Consider the following 20,987-nt stretch of genomic DNA (forward strand, 5'->3'; position numbering starts at 1 on the left):
ACATGACTCCTGGGGATGAGCCTCCCTGGCACCGAGGGATTACTAACAAGTACCAGCTGATGATGTGGCTGGACAATGACCTCGAATAAAAGGGTCAACTCAGAGCAGCAGAATATGCCAGCCTACATATAATAGCAGGAGTTAAAAATGCTTTTGACCTTGAATAAAAGGGGGAAATGGAAAGGACAAATGAGTTTATATAGCTGTGAGTCTCCAAAAAAGAGCCAGGATGTCATCAGAGAGGACATTCTTATGCACACCTCAGCAGAGTCGCAGAGACAGCTAAAGTACATACAACCCCAGGTATTGGTTCTGAGGGCTACAGAGACCCACAGGTTCTATGGTCATGGCAGATGGAGTTCAGTGCCAAGTCAGTTGGCCCTACTTTGGAGTTTGTGTTCCTGAGTGTGATGGAGTTGGACTCAAACATGATCTTTGTTCACAAGCCTCTCCTGTTACTTTTAGCAGACCTGTGGTTGGTGCTGGTGTTTATTGTATATTCAGGGGACCTGAATCTCTAGACTATTCATGTAATAGCCAGGCCCTGAGCCTCAACAGACTTGCAACTTCTACCATCTGATTTATTGGACTTACCAGCCAGCTAACAGGGAGGTGAAGAAGGTCAACCACCACACCAGGGACCCAAGAGTGCCTACAACTGCAAGCAGGAGAATTGCATCCATCATCCAAGTGGAATCTAAGTACGCTCTTGATATAGAGGTGGAGTGGACATAACCATCCAAGGGTCCACAGGCTGGAGGAATAGAGTATGAATTAGAGTGGACTTACTGATATTCTATTCTGGAACTATTGTGATTAGTAATGGAAGTAAACGTAACACTGAGATGGAGAAAGTGGCCACGGTAGTGCTGAGGGTTTGGAATGGGAAGAAAAGAAGAAGAGATGTGCTGTGGGGGCATTTTCAGGACTTGGAGTTGTCCTGGGTGGTGTTGCAGGGACAGTTACTGGACATTGTATGTCCTCCCATGGCCCACTGGGTGGACTGGGGGAGAGTGCAAACTCTAATGTAAACCATTGGCCATATGAAGTAACAGTGCTCAAAGATGTATTCACCAAGTGCAATGAATGGTCCACGATGATGGAGGAGGTTGTTGTTATGGGAAGAGTGGGGTGAGGGGGGTGGGGGGTATATGGGGACCTCATATATTTTTAATGTAACATTAAAAAAAATAAAGACAAAAAAAAGAGATACATTGACTAATGGAACTAAATCAAGAATTCAGAAATAAGCCCTCACATCTACGGTCAAGTGATTTTTGACAAGGCTGTGAAGCCCACCCAACTGGGTCAGAACATTCTATTCAACAAATGGTGCTGAGAGAACTGGATATCCATATCAAAAAAAAGAGAACACCTATGTCACACCTTATACAAAATTAACCCTAAAGTGGATCAAGGACCTAAATATAATAGCTACAATCATAAAACTCCTGGAAGAAAATGTAGGAAAATATTTTCAAGATCTTGTAGTAGGTGGTAGTTTCTTAAACTTTACCCCTAAAGCATGAGCAACAAAAGAAAAAATAGATAACTGAGACCTTCTAAAAATTAAACTCATTCTTCAAATGACTTTGTCATGAACATAAAAAGGCATCCTACTCAATGGGAGAAAATATTTGGGACACATATCTGATAAGAGTTTGATATCTATGTTATAGAAAGAGATCGTATGACTCAAAGATATTAATAAAAAGACAAGCAACACAATTAAAAATGGGCTAAAAACTTGAATATACCTTTCTCCAAAGAGGAAATAAAAATGGCCAAAAAGCACATGAAAAAATTCTCAATGTCACTAGCTATTGGGGAAATGCTGATCAAAACTACAAAGGCTAGAGAGGATATGGAAAAATAGGAACACTCCTTCACTGTTTGTGGGAATGTAGAATGATGCAGCCTCTGTGGGAGACAGTTTGGCAGTTCCTCAAGAAGTTGAATACAGAACTGTTATATGATCCAGCAATGCTACTACTAGGAAAATATTCAGAAGAACTGAAAGCAAGGAGACAAACTAACATTTGCACACTGATATTCATAATAACATTATTCATAATTGCTAAAATATGGAACCAGCCCAAGTGTCCATCAACTGATGAATGGATAAACAAAATGTGGTATATACATGCAATGGAATACTATTCAGCTGTAAGAAGAAATGAAATCAGGATGCATTTGACAACATGGATGAACCTTGAGGACATTATGTTGAGTGAAATAAGCCAGACACAAAAGGACAAATATTGTTTGGCCTCACTAATATGAACTAAATACAATGCGTAAACTCATGGAGGTAAACTCTGGAGTACAGGTTACTAGAAAATATAATGTAAGTTGAGAATGGGAGCTGATGCTTGATGTATGTAGCATTATTAATAAGGTTAATTATAAAAGTGTGGAAATGAATAGAGTTGAGAGTAACACATTATAGTGAGTATAACTAACACAGCTGATTTATAAATGTGATTATGGCTGAAAGGGATAGTATGCAGAAGTAAATGTCAATTTAAAGGAAACTAGAGAATAATCTAGGAAATGTATAACTGATTTCTGTGGTAGATGAAGACTGTAGTTAACAATATAAATACAAGAATGTTTTTCTTATACAAAGTGCTAAGATTTGGTGATACACAGGAAAATTACAACTAATGTAACTTATGGATGATAGTTATTAATGTAACTTATGTCTGATAGTTAACAGTAATATTGTAATATTTTGCAGCAATGGAAAGAAGATATGTTTCAATACGGACCTCAAACAGAGTACGGGATTTTCCTTTTGGAGTAACAAAAATGTTCTATAATCCCTAAAATGATGACAACACAATTCTGTGATGAAAATGAAAGCCACTAAATACATATTTTGAATGGGTTTTACAAAGTATGGGATGGTATAATACAGGAAATCCAGTGGTGGAAAGTAGACTGTGGTTAACAGGACAAATATGAGAAAATTCTCTCATGAACAATAATAAGTATATAATACTAATACAGAGTGTTAATAATTGGGTGGGTTGGAGGAAATACACCAAATGTAAGATATGGGTTATAGTTAGTAGTAATATTTTGATAATGCTCTTTCATAGTTTGTAAAACATGTTTCACAACAATGCAAGGTGTTGGTGGTGGCAGATGTATGAGAGCCTTGTATGATGATATAAATGTTTGTTTTGTAAGTTCACAAGTTTTATTATACACTTATTGTTTATGTATGTTCATGTATGAATTATATACTTTAATAACATTTTTTTTAACAAAGAAGAAGTAAAAGAGGCTTATGTTGGAACCATAAGACAATTCAATATTTTAGAAGTGGTCTAAATGAAGACTGAATCAATGAGTTCAATGGAAAGTCTAGTGAGTGTGGTGATCTGGAGGTCAGAAATAAAGTGTTTCAAGAAAATAGAGTAGTCAATTGTGTCTAATGTGGCTGAAAGTTGAATAGAATGAACACAAAAAAAATATTGAGTTTGCTGTATGAACATTATTGCTGATTTTGACAAGAGCACCTGAGTGATGTGGTGGGGAGAGAAACCTGATTACGGTGCTTGCATTGTAAATGCTAGAAAAGGACATGCAATCTATGAGTATAGACAGCTTTCAAGATGGTTTGCCTTGAGAAATGGAATAGTAATTAGAGGGGGAATGTGGCTTCAAGGGACATGTTCCTTAAGACGGTGTTGCCATAAAGACAGCTATTTCCAATAGTCAGGTCCTGCCTATCCACCTCTACAAAGGACAAACATGTCTTTTAGTGAGAAAGTGATTTATTGTGAGTGCACAAGCAATGAACTGGGGGAATCTTCCCAAAACCAGTTCAAAGTGAAAATGGGAGCTAGGGTTTTATTAGGGAAGAAAGAAAAAGGGGGTGGGGGGGAGGGGAGGAGTAGTTGAAAGGAAAAACAAGTAAAAAAAAAGAAAACAAAAACAAACAAGTGTTGCGCGAAAGGTCTTGTGAAGAAGGTGCATGCAATTTCTCAGTGCTGTGTTTTGTCAAGCACATCCAACTTGCCCTTGATTTCAGCGGCTAATAAACCACAGTTTAGACACAGTTGTGCAGGTACAAGGCCTTCATGGCTCCTTTCTCAAAAGACCATTCAAGGATATCAAGCTTTTTGTCTCTGAGAAAAATTACAAATTTATACCCTTCTGTCTGGTTTTGCTTTGAGATGTTATCTTATTCCTGTAAGCAAAACTGAAAAGTCCTGGTTAATATCCTTGAGGGAACTAAGTGCAAAGAGTAAACATCTAAAATTAGATTAACAGAAAATCTACTCAATTAGTTTAGAATTTTCAAAGGTGCTTAAGTGAAGAAATTTCAGTAGGCACATTTTCCAGCTTTCAATGGCAGATCTTAGAGCACATTTATAATATATAACAATGATCCAGTAGAGAAGGAGATGATGCAGAGTAGTGGGTAATTGCAGATCAGTGTCTTTGAGTGATAATGGAGCTCAGGATCAAAAACCCTAATGGTGGGTTTGGTCTCTGATAGACTCTGTCAAAAGGCAAAACACTATGTGCCGATGTGCTGGCAAATTTGGAAGTTGAAGGTAAGGAATTCCTATCAGACTCTTTCTGTTTTCTCATTGTTATATGTTGCAAGGTCATAAGCTGACAGTGAAGATGTGAAATGATATTTTCAGAGAATGAGAAAGAGATCATATCAAGGTGATACAAGTAATTATATTCCTGAAAAGGAACACTGAATATTGCCAGGAACCACAACTTCCAATTTATGAGAGAAAGGAGTCTTGATATCATTGGAATTAGAGAGCTCACCAAGAAATACTCCTTATTACTATATTTATAAGAAGAAAGTATAAAGTCAAGAAATTATAAAATAATAATAATATTAACATTAATAAATAGTATGTGAACATGAAATTCAGCTATATGGAAATACAGTATCTTAAATCCTTACCATATATAATATGCCAAAATAAAAATACAGATGGATTAAGTAGTTAAATACCACTTGTGAAATTACTAATGCAGTTTCAAAGACACAAGATGATAAAGGAGGAACCAAGAATTCAAAGTCAGGTACTCTAGCCTCAAGTCCTACCACTACTCTGTAATCTCTGTAAAGTCTCCGAATAATAAAGAAAAGGACTCACCAAAACTTAAATGACAAAAAAAGTGGGATTTTAATCAACATGTAAGTAAGAATTCAATAAAATACATATATGCATAGCAAAATAATGAAAGGAAAACTGTATGTGATTTTTCCTTTTATCTATATATCTGAATTTTCTTATTTTATCATGAATTTGGTTTAGCTTTATAGATTAGGCAATTAACAATTATTTCCGTGAAGAAAAAAAAGTAATTCTGAGTTTTCAAAGGATGTTCCTCGGAAAAAAATGCCACCTATATGAGCCAAGGGGTTTTGAAGCATCTTAAATCAAGGGTTTAAGCTCCCAGATTTTATTATAAATATTCCCACACTGATAAATCAAGTAATAACAATAAAGTATATTTAAGCTAGCTAGAAAATGAATTCCATTTTATCCTTTCTTTCATGTGGACACAGACATGCACAGGTACCCATCTAAAGAGTTAGAGCTCCTGACAATTGTTTGATGTTTCAGAACTATCTGTACCTATGTAAGGTCACATTTATTTAATCAAAACACTAAATGTAATTGTACCTCTATACTGCCCTTCAAATTTTCATACTTTCACATTTCATTTTATTGAATTCTCTATTTTTATATTTATTTTAGACAGTGTAAAAAACATCCCATTTCAAAAAGATTGTCAGAGCTTCCAAGTAGAAATGCCAGGTTCCCTTTCTTTCAGCCTGTTGCACTATGTCAGTGTAGGTTTTGTTTTTATTTGTGTCATCAATGTGATCTGTTCCTCAGGTCTGGATACAAACATAGTCACATCTCCATTATGCTTTCCACATAATTGCTAAAGCAACCCTTGGCCTAAATAACAGGAAGACCAGTAAAACTTCTGAGCCTCTTTCCCTTTCCTATTTTTCTAAGAATTTAGTCTAAAGGGGAGAAGTCCTACTCTGACTCTAAGAACCTACTGGAGTTGATCAATTCAAACTCTGTTTCTCACTGTGGCATGATGTTGAATTTGAAATGTAATCCCCCACCATTTCTACTAGATAACTGAGTTAGAATGATGACCCAACACAAAACAAGTCTAAGATAGGCCCTCAGAGAGTTTCTTTTTCTAGTTCTTTTCACAACATGGGTTTCCAAGCACAGGTTGAGATGGCCCAAGGCAGGAAATATTAAAGACTGTGCTCACCAGCTACATAGGAGAAAATTTAAGGATATTTTACAATGGGTGTGTATCATCTCACAGATATTATATAAAAGATTGATGGAATGTGACATTTGACCTATTAGACTTATAATTATTTCACACTACAATCTTAGCATTACTGTGAGTACATGATTCATAGAAGAAATCCTCTGATTTGGAGAAGGAATGATGAGCTGAAGCTATGAGTTCCTCCTAGGGGGTGGAGTGGGTCATCAACATGTATTTTCCCAGAACCCTCCTCATGGCCCCCATGACCTCCTTATTCCTCAGACTGTAGATAAGAGGGTTCAGGGCTGGGGTGACAATCGTGTAGAAGACAGAGATGGTGTTGTCCTGTTTGGGACTGTGGAATGAACTGGGTAAAATGTACATGAATATGGCAGCTCCATAAAACATCCCGACCACAATCAGATGCGATGAGCATGTGACCAGCGCTTTCTTCCTCCCCTCACTTGAGGCCATGTGGAGCATAGCAAAGAGGATCAATGCATAGGAGGCAACAATGGCAGAAAGGGGGAGCAAGAGGAACGTCACTCCTGTCACATACACCATGAGTTCATATCTTGAGGTACCTGCACAGGCCAACTTTAGCAAAGGTGGGATCTCACAGAGTAGGTGCCTGATCTTCAGGTCTTTGCAGAACGGGAAGTGCATAGTATACAAGGTATGTCCTAGAGCACTCAGGGAAGCCAGGGTCCAGGATGTGGCCACCATGAGCCAGCAGATCCTTGGCCTCATGAGAACCAGATAGTTCAGAGGATGGCAAATGGCCACGTACCTGTCATAGGCCATGAATGCCAGGAGGAGGTCCTCCGCACCCCCCAGCGTCAAGGCCAGGAACATCTGAAGGGCACAGCCTCCAAATGAGATGGCGTTTTTTCTGCTCAGAAAATCCACAAGGGCCTTGGGAGTGACGACAGTGGTGAAGAGGAGGTCCATGAGCGAGAGCTGCCCAAGTAGGAGGTACATGGGTATGTGGAGCCGGGCATCCATTGTGATGATCAGGAGCAGCAGGCCATTGCTGGTCAGAGCCAACATGTACAGTACTGTGATTGTGGAGCAGAGCAACTCAGGAGACCCACTATCATTCAGAATCCCCATCAAGAGGAAGCCACTTCCCAGGGTGGAGTTCAAGGGCTCCATTCTATTAGTTCCTTCAGTTACTAGATGAATCTTCAGTGAAGTTCTGCTTAAAGGTTCTCCTACTTTTGTAATATCAGAGGCCTCTGACAGATAGTCCATATGTATCCAATGAAGTGAGACCTTTCCCAATGATAATTGACTTTAACTTCTCATTTCTGAATATCTGACACTTGATTGTACCTTGATAAAATAATTATCTAAATGAAGAAGAGGGATCACAGTAACATCTAAAATCAGAGATCACGATGTAAAAATATTATTTAGGACATTATCCTTGAATATGCAACATTAAATCTTCTCTCTTAGTAGTAAAACAATAACTGACACCCACACCACTGATTTTTTTGTATGTTTGTTTTAAGTATAATATTTAGATCATGATTTAAGTATCCAGTTACATTTCAATTTACACATTTTAATATGAAATTTCATAGCAGATACATAAATTTCATTTAAATTAAGCACAAAAACTTCTTTTCCTAGTTAACCTATGCCCACATTGGTTTGCAGCCTTCAAGGTTGGACAAAATCTCATTACAACAACTAAAGTATCCACTGAATTATATCTCTTGGCTAGCTCCATATTCTCTTTGAACCTAAGAAAGGAGATGGAAGAGTTTAAGGCAGGGAACTGCGTCTGTAATACTGTTTCTTTGAGAGCTAAGTATTTAGGATCAGTGAAAACTTAGGTGTTTCTTAGCAGGTTATATAAGAGATGGACCTGGAATTCTCAGACGTATGAAAACAGAGAAGGCTCTGCCCAGGAAGAGCAGAATCTTCACATTTAGGAGAAATGCTGAAAGGTGTGGGCAATATTGTATGTTGTTATCAGGCTCAGGAATTGTAACCACCCACTCATGCCTCTGACCCAAATCATTACACTCTCATCTGCACAGGCAAAGCATCCTCTTTGGATAGGAGGGTCACAGAGAAAGGGCCTCCTTACTGGAAAGCTGGTTATTAATATGTGGTACCCAAGGCTAGAGAGAAGACAGCAGAGAGAGCCTGAGATTGGCAGGAGTTAGTGTCATGCTTCCTCTGACCTGGAGAGATAAACACAACTCTGAATATATGTTAAAAACTGGAAGTGAAGCATCTTTCTGTAAATCATTTCCCCATATCGTGACTTATATATTTGGCATTTCAATAATTTCCATTGACCATTCTGGGGCCACAGGACTCCAATGGCTAAAACACTAAAGCATATGAGGGTTATCATCTGCTTTGGGGCATTCATCATGACCCAGGTTCAACAGTGCCTTATCAAAAGCCGGCAGACCCCACAGGGCCTAAACACAGTTCCTGAGACTCCAACCAGGAACCCAGGCTTGGGTTAAAGGACAAGCTCTTTATCAATTCAAATTTATTCTCTCTTCATATTTGAAATACCAAGAGTAGAGAATTTGGTATGCAGCCCAATTCTATGGAATCTAGGAGAGAGACTAATAAGTGTTCTTGGGTTCTGGTTCAGACTTCAGACTTTATTTAAAACTCTACATAACCAGAGACTACATATTTCCCTGAAAGATAGTCCTTACCAGAAATTGTTAGAGGTCCAGGAACAGACCACACAGGCAAACTACAGGTTGTTGGAGGTAGAGGATGTGCCAGTAGAAATGGGGAGGGAATAAGTCTAAGACATGCTCTCAATGCTTTTCTTTTTCAGCAGCATCCCATTGATTTATGTGTTTGAGGGGTGTGACTGAGATCAGGTGTCACAGCCCCTTCTACTTCTATTTCTCTGCAAGTCTTCCCTGAGGATGGCAGTGGGAAACAATCAGTGAATACAACCTTCTTATGGAGCAAGATGACTTTTCTGTTCTTATACCTGTGAAGAAACAGGAGAAACTGCTTCTTTCATACAGTCTCTAAGGGAGGGAACCCATCTACTCATGGAGCAGTTGTCAGGCTGAGCTCTTGAGGCCAGGGACTCTGTCTTTCATCTACTTCTGCAGATCTTGGAGGGAAAATAAAAGCAGCAGAAATCTGGGGGAAGTAGATATTGAAGGAGCTGCACAATAGGGACATTGCTGTGCCCATCCTCACTGCCCCAGGGGCCAACTCTGAGCCAGGGCCTTGTCCTGGGGGAGGCTGTGCTGTCTCTTTACCCCTTGACCTCCTCCCTCTCCTTCTCTTCTACTAGTATATTCAGAGGGACTTTTCCTCTCAGCTGAATTGACCTCCCCTGGAAATAATGGCCCAGAAACAGGAAGTTAATGAATCCTCTTGGGCATGTATGTCTCCTGGCCTGCTTTCCCTGCACTCTGCTCACTGGATGAGCTCTGTAGCCCGAGGCTTCTATTCAATGCTGCAGGAAAAGGTGATGGCCTATTTCTAAATTGCTGACTCTTTTTTATTTTTTAAAGATTTTGTAAAAATATTACATTAAAAAAAAAAATGAGGTCCCATTCAACCCCACCACCCCCACCCCACCACTCCCCCCCCCCCCCCAGCAACATTCACTCCCATCATCATGGCATATCCATTGCATTTGGTAAGTACATCTCTGGACATCTCTGCACTTCATGGTCAATGGTCCACATCATGGCCCATACTCTCCCCCATTCCATCCAGTGGGCCCTGGGTGGATTTACAATGTCCGGTGATTGCCCCTGAAGCACCATCCAGGGCAACTCCAAGTCCCAAAGGCACCTCCACATCTCATCTCTTCCTGCCATTCCCCATACCCATCAGCCACATGTCCACTTTTCCCACTCCAATGCCACCTTTTCTCTGTGGACCTTGGATTGATTGTGTCCGTTGCACCTCTATGTCAAGAGGAGGCTCAGATTCCACATGGATACTGGATGCAATCCTCCTGCTTTCAGTTGTAGGCTCTCTAGGCTCCATGGTGTGGTGGTTGTCCTTCTTCAACTCCATCTTAGCTGAGTGAGGTGAGTCCAATAAATCCGATTATAGGAGCTGGAGTCTGTTGAGGCTCAGGGCCTGGCTATCATATTGTCAGTCCAGAGATTCAAATCCCCTAATTATATCTTAAACCCCAACACCAACTACAATTCCAGTCAAGTAGCATGAAAGTCTTATGAAAAGAGATCCCATCTGAGCCAAGTTTCATTACGCAGAAACACCAGCTCCAAAGAAGGGCCATCTGACATGGCAGTGAGCCCCTTCTGCCATGACCATAGAACCCGTGGGTCTCTTTAGCCCTCCAAGGAACCAATACCTGGGGATTGTATCTACTTTATCTGTCTCTTAGACTCTGCTCAGTTGTGCATAAGGGCAATCCTTCTGACAGCCTCCAGACTCTTTTTTAGAGACTCGTAGCCATATAAACTCATTTCTCCTTTCCTTTTCCCCCTTACATTAGGTCAAACAGCATTTTAAAGTCATGTTATTATATGTAGACAGGGATATTCTGCTGATCCGCATCGAACCTTCAATTCAAGGTCATTTTCCAGTTGCATCATCAGTTGGCAGTTGATAGTGATCCCTCAGTGCCAGGGAGGCTCATCCCCGGGTGTCATGTCCCACGCTGGGGGGAAGGCATTGCATTTACATGCTGAGTTTGGCTTCGAGACTGGCCACATTTGAGTAACATGAAGGCTGTCAGGAGGAAATTCCCAGGCATAGTGCTGCTCTAGGCCTTGTTCTTATTTCAGGCATATAGGCCCACAAGCATAGTCGTTAGTATCAGGGGCTCACTGTTGGACCCTCATTCCTTCCCAGTCCTTGCCGCTGCACCTGGGGGACTGCCGCTGCTCCCCTAGGAACCACGACAGAGCACCCCCGGCCAGGAACCCAGTACCCCCCCAGCTATAGTTTTTAATTGTTGCCACTATGAGTATATCCAAACATTACCATGCACCCTGGACATATGCCCTGTATAGCTCCCTGTCAGCCATATATCACCTGTCAATAGTATCCTATACCAGTATTACTCCGCTGCCATTGTTGAACCACTCTGTGATCCAGAACTTCCTGAAAATTGGAGCCCAATATAATTGCTGACTCTTTGACAGTAACAAGACCAAGGAGCAAAAGGGCTCCTTGCCTGGCCAGCCCTTTGCCTAAGATCATAAGGTGTGTTTCAGGACAACTGTGAGAATGTACTTCCACGTACTCTCCCCCAATTTATGATCCTTTTATCCGAACTCCTTACAATTCAAAATGATTGTCATTATGGAGTCTGTAACTTCCAGATCCTCCCGCCTCTGCCTTTTGGCAATCAAGTGCAGCTTGTGCATTTGCCTGCGTGTCTTGCTGTTACTGTTCCTGCCAGCAGTGAGGTCAATACAGCTTTGAAAGTAACTGGACAGTTGTCTAAGTATCAAGCAGGAAAAATAAAAAGAAATACACACCAACTGAACTGTAGAGCATCATTGAAAATGTTAATCTCTTACATGCTCTGAGAGATAAAGGAAGACAGATTACCCACTAAGACAACAGAATGACAGCAGAGTTTTCAGTGGTCATTCTAGGACAAGGGGAAATAGCTTCAACTGTGCAGAGGGAATATAACCGCAGCCCTAGAATTCTATACTCAGCTCTACTATCATTAAGATGAAGGACAAATTAAATGCAAAACTGAAAGAATTTTCTGCAAAATAACTCTAATAAAATAATTTAAGCAAGAAGAAAAGTGATGCCAGAGGGAATGTTACCATACAGGAAGCAATGATATTTTTCAAAGAATAAATCTAATATTCTCAAAATAATCACAGGAGAGTGAAGTGAGATATTTTTTTCCATGGGTACATAAAAAATCAGTAGAAGCACAATTTTAAAATCTTCATATTCTTTGATTGAAAATTATTTCCTTTTCTCAATTTCTATTAAATTTCAACCTACATACAGTAAAGTTCACCATTTTTTAGTATATAGTTCCCACAAGTTTTCACAAGCATAAATAGTCACATAAGTGAGGGAGACTAGATTAGGAAATAAAGAGATTAATCTGGAACCTGGCAGAAAATCATGGCCATGAACACATAGCCATGGAGACCCCACAAGATGGCCACTGGAAGAACCATGCAAGAACCCACATTCAGCACAGGATTTTATCAGGATCAAGGAAAAGTCCTGGATATTCCTTTTCAATGGACCCTTCTGGGGGATTGACAGATGGGATAACCCATAAAAATAGCAAACAACTGGGATACCTTCCCTGACATTAGCAAAGGGGCAGAATAAAATAATGATTTAAAAAGCAAGCACAGAAGTTAAATCACCCTGTTTTACCTTTTCTCACTGCCTAAAGATTGGCACACAAGTAGACCTGGGGACTTGTAATCTGTTATGGGGACTTTTAGTCTGTAAATCAGCCCTTTTTACACCTTTTTAGCCCTTTTCCTCTCTCTACCTGGGACCCATAATCTGTTTTTTTCTTTCTTCCATTTCTCTTCTCTCATTTTCTTTTTTTTGGGGGGAGAGGGGATTTTTTTCTTCTTTATTATTTTTTTAAATGAAAAATATGAGGTCCCCATATACTCCAGACCCCCCTCACCCCACTCCTCCCACATCAACAACCTCTCTCATCATTGTGGCACATTCATTGCATTTGGTGAATACATTTTGGAACACTCCTGCACCACATGGATAGTGGTTTACATTTGTAGCATTCTTGGCTCCCTGGTGTGGTGGTTGACCTTCTTCACCTCCCTCCCTGTTAGCTGTGGTAAGTCCAATAAACCAGATGGTAGGAGTTGCAAGCCTGCTGAGGCTCAGGACCTGGCTGTTACAGGGACAGTCCAGAGATTTAGGTCTCCTGAGTATACACCAACCCCAGCACCAACCACAAGTCCAGTAAAAGTAGCAGAAGAGGCACATGTAGAAAGGTCACATCTGAGTCCAACTCCATCACACTCAGGAACACAAACTCCAAAGTAGGGCCAACTGACATGGCACTGAACTCCAGAGCAATCTGCCATGACTGTAGAACCTGTGGGTCTCTGTAGCCCTCAGGAGAACCAGTACCTGGACTTCTATCTACTTTGACTGTCTCTGGGGCCCTGCTGAGGTGTGCATAAACATTACTCCTCTGTGCCGCAGAGACCCACAGGTCCTTGAAAACTTGTGGAAAATTTTTTGAGATACATGGATTATAAAGATTTAAGATATATCAAAATAAATATAGCTTTGGCCACTAAATGCTTTTATGCTTATTGGTCATCATAGATAATTATATTAAAGTTCACATTTCCATTGTATAAGTATAATATTTGAACCATCATTCTTTCAGTCAGTATAGTTGTAAACCTCAGTCTGTTCTTTTTTTTCCTAGTTGGTATCAAAGTATGTTTTTCAAAATTTAAAAATTTGATCATACAAATATAGAACAGTACATTTCTTTACTTATTAATGAGGGAAATTGCAAGCTGCTTCACAAAGCATTTGAGGTACTTCAGGGGAGATGGAGGGTTAGAGAGATACAGGATTCACTTCTCTCCCAGAAAAGTAGCTAGAAGATAGAAAGAACCTGAGAAAAATTTTTTAGGGCTTAGGGCACCAGGTGAAGGTTGTGCATCACCAAGGAGACAGAAAGGCAATGGGAAAACAGAGTAAAAGCCACAGCTGCTGCTGCCAGTGTCCATCCCCCAACCCTCAGAGCAGACAGCTTTGAATTCTCCAGCCTTTAGCTGGTGGCTATGGACAGAAGAGGCTACAGGGATCCTCCACCCCAGGAAAGGGTGTAGAGAAGGATGCAGCCTAAGGCTGATTCAGCTTTTGGCCAACAAACTTGACCTCCATTGCCCCACAAGCACTTCCATGCTGGGTGGGGCCTCACCATTGTTTGCCCTGGGAGTCCACATTATGTGACAAAAGAGATCCAACTCTCACAAGTAACCCTCTCTGCTGACCCACACTTTTTTGTGCGTGAATGCAGAGGGGAGTGGAATTATTTCCTCCCCAGGAAAATGGAAGGGATTGCCAGCAAAGCTGGAGACTAGCCTCTGTGAAAGTTTGATTTGTGAGCCCTGAGGCAGGCTCCTCCTCACATAGCTGAGGTCTGTATTGCAGCGAACACACTCTGCCCAGGACTTGAACTGAGAGGGCTGCCAAAGACCACCATCTGCTGGCAGACCAAGAAAGTGCATGCAAGGAAATTAAAAGTAAAAAAATAGAGGATTTGGGGGACATTTACAGTCTCCCTCCCCAAGGTCCTTGCACTGGGTCCATAGCCTCGATCTGAGCAAATTAACAGGGATAATCCTAAAGTGCTAGAACAGGTTGAACCAAGAATCAAAGAACCGCAGTAACACACAATCTCCCACCACTAAATCCCTACACAATAGAGAGAAATTGAGCAGCAGAGTAAACTCATTGTCAAAATCCAATACCTAGATAGTAGTAAAAAATTACCAACCATATTAACAAAATGGAAGATAAGGCCCAACAAAGGAATATATCAAAGCCCCAGATGAGACACAAGATTTGAGACAACTAATTAATGAAGTTCATATAAATCTCCTAAATCAAATCAATGAGTTGAAAGAAAATATGGCTAAAGAGATAAAGGACAGCAAGAGGACACTGGGTGAGCATAAAGAAGAATTTGGAAACCTGAATATAAAAATAGCAGAGCTTATGGGAAAGAAAGACACAATAGGTGACATTAAAAAAACACGTTAGAGAAGGATTATGGGAAGATAGCATCAGACTAACAGGCAGGGCTCAATGCTCTCACAAAAACAATGGAGAAAGGGCCAAAAGGTGTCCAAGGGACCTACTTTGGGGATCAGCAGAGCAGGACAGTGCTACACAATTTCCAGGAAGGTGAAGAACAGAGAGACAAAGAAGCCAAAACAACAATTGTGAGTTGTCGAGTATGTGCAGCAGCTGGGAAGGGGTTCCTTCCCTCACCCCCAAGATGTTAAGTTGAAGTAAAACCCTTGGCTCACTGCAGCTGACTGAGGGAATAGACATCTTTTCCCTAGCAGCTGTTTCAAGGGAAAAGCTAGGGATAGTCAGGGGGCTTTTCTTCAGTGAATTCAGTTAGCAGAGCACACTTTGAAACTCTGCTCTGGAAATTCAACACAGGAACCCAGGAGAGCCCAGACTGAAATACCTCCATGGAAAGGTGCACTAATGAATGCCATCTGCATTTCCTGACTATAAATTGCATAGACAAAACTGTTTTTGGTTCTTTTGTATGCTAACCACTGGGAGAAAATTTGTGTCCCATTAGTAATTTGGCCCAATTTTGATAACTTATGCTGAGGAATTTTAGAGACTTTGAGTAAGTTGAACCAAATATCAAAGAAAAGCTCTGGAAAAAATAGGCAAGAGAAAGAAATTGGCCACCAGAACAAATTCAAAAAGCATATTCAGATATTTAGACATCAGCAAAAACTTGCGAGCCATACTGGGAAACAGGAAGAGATGGCCCAACCAAAGAAACAATCCAAATATACTGAAGAGATACAGGATTTAAGACAACTAATCAATGATAATCACACAACTCTCCTAAATCAATTCAAAGAATTTAAAGAAAATATGACTAAAGAAATAAAGGATATTAAGAAGACACTGGGTGATAATAAAGAACAATTTGGGCTGCGGACTTGGCCCAGTGGTTAAGGCATCCGTCTACCACATAGGAGGTCTGCGGTTCAAACCCCTGGCCTCCTTGACCCATGTGGAGCTAGCCCATATGCAGTGCTGATGTGCACAAGGAGTGCCCTGCCATGCAGGGGTGTCCCCAATGTAGGGGATCCCCAAGCACAAGGAGTGTGCCCCGTAAGGAGAACCACCCAGTGCGAAAGAAAGTGCAGCCTGCCCAGGAATGGTGCTGCTCGCACAGAGAACTGACACAACAGGATGATGCAACAAAAAAGAAACACAGATTCCTGTGCCGCTGACAACAACAGAAGCGGACAAAGAAGACTCAGCAAATAGACACAGAGAACAGACAACTGGGGCAGGAGGGGAGAAGTGGAGAGAAATAAATAAATAAATAAATCTTAAAAAAAAAAAAAGGAACAATTTGGAAGCCTGCAAAGAAAAGTAACCGACATCATCGGAATGAAAGACATGATGGATAAGATTTAAAATACTTTAGAGACACATAAGAACACATTTGAATTGCTCAAAGACAGAATTAGTGATTTTGAACTGGAAAAGACAGGAGAACAGAAAGAGAAGAGAATGGAAAAAATGGAACAGAGTCTCAGGGAACTGTATGACAAATGAAATGCACAAATGAAATGCATCACCATCTCATGTCCTATACAAAAATTAACTCAAGATAGATCAAAGACCGAAATACAAGAACAAGGCCATAAAGTTCCTACAAGATAATGTAAGGAAGCATCTACAACATTTTGTAGTAGGAAATGGTTTCATAAACTTTACACCCAAAGTGCAAGCAATGAAAGATAAAATTGATAAATGGGACCTCCTCAATATTAAAAACTTTTGCACTTCAAAGGAGTTTGTCAAGAAAGTGAAAAGGCAGCCTACTCATTGAAAGAAAATCTTTGGTAAACATCTATCTGATAAGGACCTAATATCTAGCATATATAAAGAAATCCTACATCTCAAAAATAAAAAGACAAACAACCTATTTTTAAAATGGGAAACAGATTTGAGTAGACATATCTCCAAAGAAGAAATAGAAATGACTAAAAAGCCCATGAGAAGATCCTCAACATAACTAGCTATTAGGGAAATGCAAATCAAACACCAATGTTCATAGTGGCATTATTACCAAAACTTGGAAGCAACCCAAGTATCCATCAACAGAAGAACGGATAAGCAAATTGTGGTATATACAGACAAGAGAATATTACTCAGCTATAGGAAGGAATGCAGTATTAACACACAGGACAACATGGATAAATCTTGAAGACTTTATGTTGACTACAGTAAGCCAGTAACTGAAGGATGAATATTACATGACCTCACTGATATGATGACTTAAAGCAAATTGAGCAGACTCACAGAGATAGAGTTTGAAAGATTGGCTATCAGGAGACAAAAAGGGAGCAGAAGGATGGTGAGCTGATACTCAATATGAGCAAAATGTATAATAAAGTGGAAGGGGGTATTTGGGGAGTAGATGGGGGTGATAGTGGTACAATGATATAATTGGGTTCGAGTGTGCAGGAATGTGAGGGGAAGTAGGGTGGGGACTTGGATTGGACACATCCATGGAACTGGAGGTAGGATTGGAGGAAAAAGCAAGTGAACTCTGGGGATTTGCAGGACTGTGGTTAGAACTACAATAGTGGGGATGTTCTTTTGGCAAATATGGCAGGAGAGTGTTACTGATGCAGGGCATCGGGGTGGGATGAAATGAGGGATAGAGTGTACCTAGAGCATGCCTCTATTGAAAATGAAAGTGTTTGTCTTGTCATAGTGTGTTATCTCAGTGTGTGGAGACCCACACAATAAATAATAAATAAGAAAATATTAAACTCCCATCCCAGGGAGTTCTGCTATGTTCTCAACTAAAGGGGCAAGAACTCTCAAGAAAATAGGCAATACCTAATAAAAAGAAAACAGATCAACATGTCAAGGCCTCAATAGCATTGCATGTAACTATGAACTTTATTCTTCAAATATTGAAACTTAAAGATTACTATAGTTTCCAAGGAAGGGGAGAAGGGAAGAATGAAATAGATGGAACAAAAGGAATTTTCAGGGCATTGGAATTGCTCTGCATGATCTTGTAATGACAGATACAGGTCATTTTAAATTTTGTCAAAGTATAAAAGTGTACAAACAAAATGTAAACCATAATGTATACCATTGACCATGGTTAGTAGCAAAGTATCAATATTTGTACATCAGTTGTAACAAATGTACCATACACATGTAAAATGTTATTAATGATAGAGAATGGGAGGGGAGAGGGGTTTAGATATATGGGAATATCCTATATTTTCTGTTACTTTTCTGTAATCTAAAGCGTCTTTGAAGAAAAAGAAAAAAAAATACCAGGGGAACATACAGAAGAAATTGTCACTGTACATAAAAGATAACAGAATTTACAGTGACAAGAGACAAAATTTTTTTAATTTAATTTTATTATTTTTAATGTTAATTTTAGTATTTTGTTATTTTTAATTATTATTTTTAATATTTTATTTTTATTTTATTTATTTTTTGGCTTTGTTTTTGAGGAGATTTTGGATTGCAGAAGGGTTACAACTGTGGCAGGAGAGGATCACAGTTGTGGCAGGGGAGGATCACAATTGCAGGGTGTCAGTGATGGGGAATTGAGGGGAAGGGTGCACCTGGGGCATGCCTTTATAGCATATGAATATGTTCAAGTGGTCATGGTGCATTGTCTCAGTGGGTGGAGTCCCACATAATAACTGAAAGAATATTGAATTCCCATTCTGAAGTCCCTGTTATATTCTCTAATAGAGCAGCAAGAATGCTTGAGTACATGGGCAGTGCCTAGTGAAGAAGGAGAGACCATTATGCCAGGTCCTTGACACTAATGGCTGTACTTACAAATCTTTGCTAGTGATATTGAAATTTAGCCTAATATTATATATTGCTTCAGAGTTACCTCCTAAAAGCCTCCTTGTTGCTCAAATGTGGCCTCTCTCTTTAAGCCAAACTCAGTATATAAATGCACTGCCTTCCCCAAGCGTGGGACGTGACTCCTGGGATAAGCCTCCCTGACACAAAGAGGTTATTGCAAAGTACCAACTAGTGATGAATCTGGAAAAAGCCCTTGACCTAAAGTGGGAAATATTAAATACAAATGAGTTTTTATGGCTGAGAGACTTCAAAGTGAGTCAGAAGGTTCTTCTAGGGGTTATGCATATGCATGTCTCAGTAGGGTCTCATTGACTGCCACAGTAAACAGTGCCTCAAAAGCAGGGCTCCTGAGGGCTCTAGAGACATCTAGACAATATAGGCAGAGCAAATAATCTCAATATTCTGCAAATATACTTTGGAATATATCTTACCCAATATAACAGAGTTAGACTCCTCCTTAATTTCCCTACTCGTGGCTCTTTTGCCTCTTTTATTTGAATCTATAATGATCACTATACTTGATAAATATATACCCCAGAGACTTAACTTTTTGGGCTGTTCATATGCCATTTGAGCCCTGAATCTCAGTACAGTTGCAACATCTATTCACCAGCACAGTCAACTCACTTGGGACAACTAACAAAAGGATGATGTTGGACAATGCCCATCACAGGAAGTGGAGATCATCTGCAACTGCCAGCAAGACAGTTTCATCCATCTGCCCCATGGGATCAAAGACCTCTCTCAGTCAGAGACAGGGTGGACATCACCATCCCTGAATCCTCAAGACTGAGGAATAGATAAACATAAGAGTGGAAAGCAACTATTAATTAAAGTAAACTTATGACTATTTTCGCAATGAAAGAACTTGTATCATCAATATAAAGGCAGTGGTCACCAGAGGTTCTGAGGGAACAGAAAGGAAGGCATAGGTGAAATATGGGGCACAGATACAGATATTACACATTTTGTCAAAACTATAAAATTGTGCAGGGCAAACTTTAAACTATAATGTATACTATAGTATCCAACTAGTACAATGTTTCAATATGTGTTCATCAATTGTAAAAAATGTACCACACTAATGAAAGATGTTGTTAAGAGGGGAAAGTGTGTGTGGGGAGGGGTGGAATATGTGGAAACCCCCTATATTTTATATGTAATATTTATGTAATTTAAAGCTTCTTAAAAGAAAAAAAAGAGAGGCCCACCTCAGACATAAAGACAAAACCAGGTTAAAACTGAAAGGCTTGAAAAAGATATTCCATACAAATAGTAACCAAAATAGAACTTGTGTAGCAATTCTAAAATTGGACAAAATAGTTTTCAAATGCAAAACTGTTCTAAGGGATGAAGAAAGTTATTATATATTAATGAAAGGGGCAATTCAACAAGAAGAAATACTATACCAAATATTTATTCACCTAACCAGAGTACCCCAAGACACATGAGGTACACACTGGCAAACATGAAGGGAGAAATAGATGTCTCTAAAGTAAAAGTTGGAATTCAATAAACCACTCTCAGCATTGGCTCAAACATCTGGACAGAGAATAAATAAAGAAACTGAAAACATGAATAATATGATAAATGAACTAGACCTAATAGACATCTATAGTGCATTGCACCCTACAGTAGCAGGATGTATTTTTTCAAGTGCTCATGGATCCTTCTCCAAGATAAATCATATGTTGAGTAACAAGACAAGTCTCAATAAAATTTAAAAGGTTGAAATTATACAAACACTTTCTCTGATCAAAACGGAATGAAGGTGGAAATCAATAATGGATGGAAAAAGGTAAAATTCGCAAATATATGGAAATTAAACAATACACTCTTAAATAATCAGTGGGTCAAAGAAGAAATCGCAAGAGAATTCAACAGATACCTTGATGCTAATGAAAATGAGAACACAACATATCAAAACCTCCGGGACATCAATGCTACAATTTCTTCCATTACTAATCACAATTGTTCCATAGTAGAATATCAGTAAGTCACCTCTAATCCATACTCTATTCCTCCTTCCTGTGGACCCTGGGATCATTATGTATAGTCCCCCTCTACATCAAGAGGGGGCTTAG

At 39.7% G+C, this 20,987-nt stretch overlaps 1 protein-coding gene across 1 annotated transcript; it reads right to left on the reverse strand.

Moving 5' to 3' along the window:
• Positions 1-6,498: 6,498 nt before the first annotated feature.
• Positions 6,499-7,449, reverse strand: LOC101432914 (olfactory receptor 2AG2). The gene has a single exon (XM_004466936.2). It carries the CDS (start codon positions 7,447-7,449, stop codon positions 6,499-6,501), a length of 951 nt encoding a protein of 316 aa, XP_004466993.2.
• Positions 7,450-20,987: the final 13,538 nt, after the last annotated feature.

Source organism: Dasypus novemcinctus, chromosome 10, assembly GCF_030445035.2.
Source record: "Dasypus novemcinctus isolate mDasNov1 chromosome 10, mDasNov1.1.hap2, whole genome shotgun sequence".
In the NCBI taxonomy this organism is placed as follows: domain Eukaryota; kingdom Metazoa; phylum Chordata; class Mammalia; order Cingulata; family Dasypodidae; genus Dasypus; species Dasypus novemcinctus.

Bases quoted from the DNA above. Each gene is read 5' to 3' on its own strand.
- LOC101432914 (XM_004466936.2), bottom strand. From the start codon at position 7,449: ATGGAGCCCTTGAACTCCACCCTGGGAAGTGGCTTCCTCTTGATGGGG.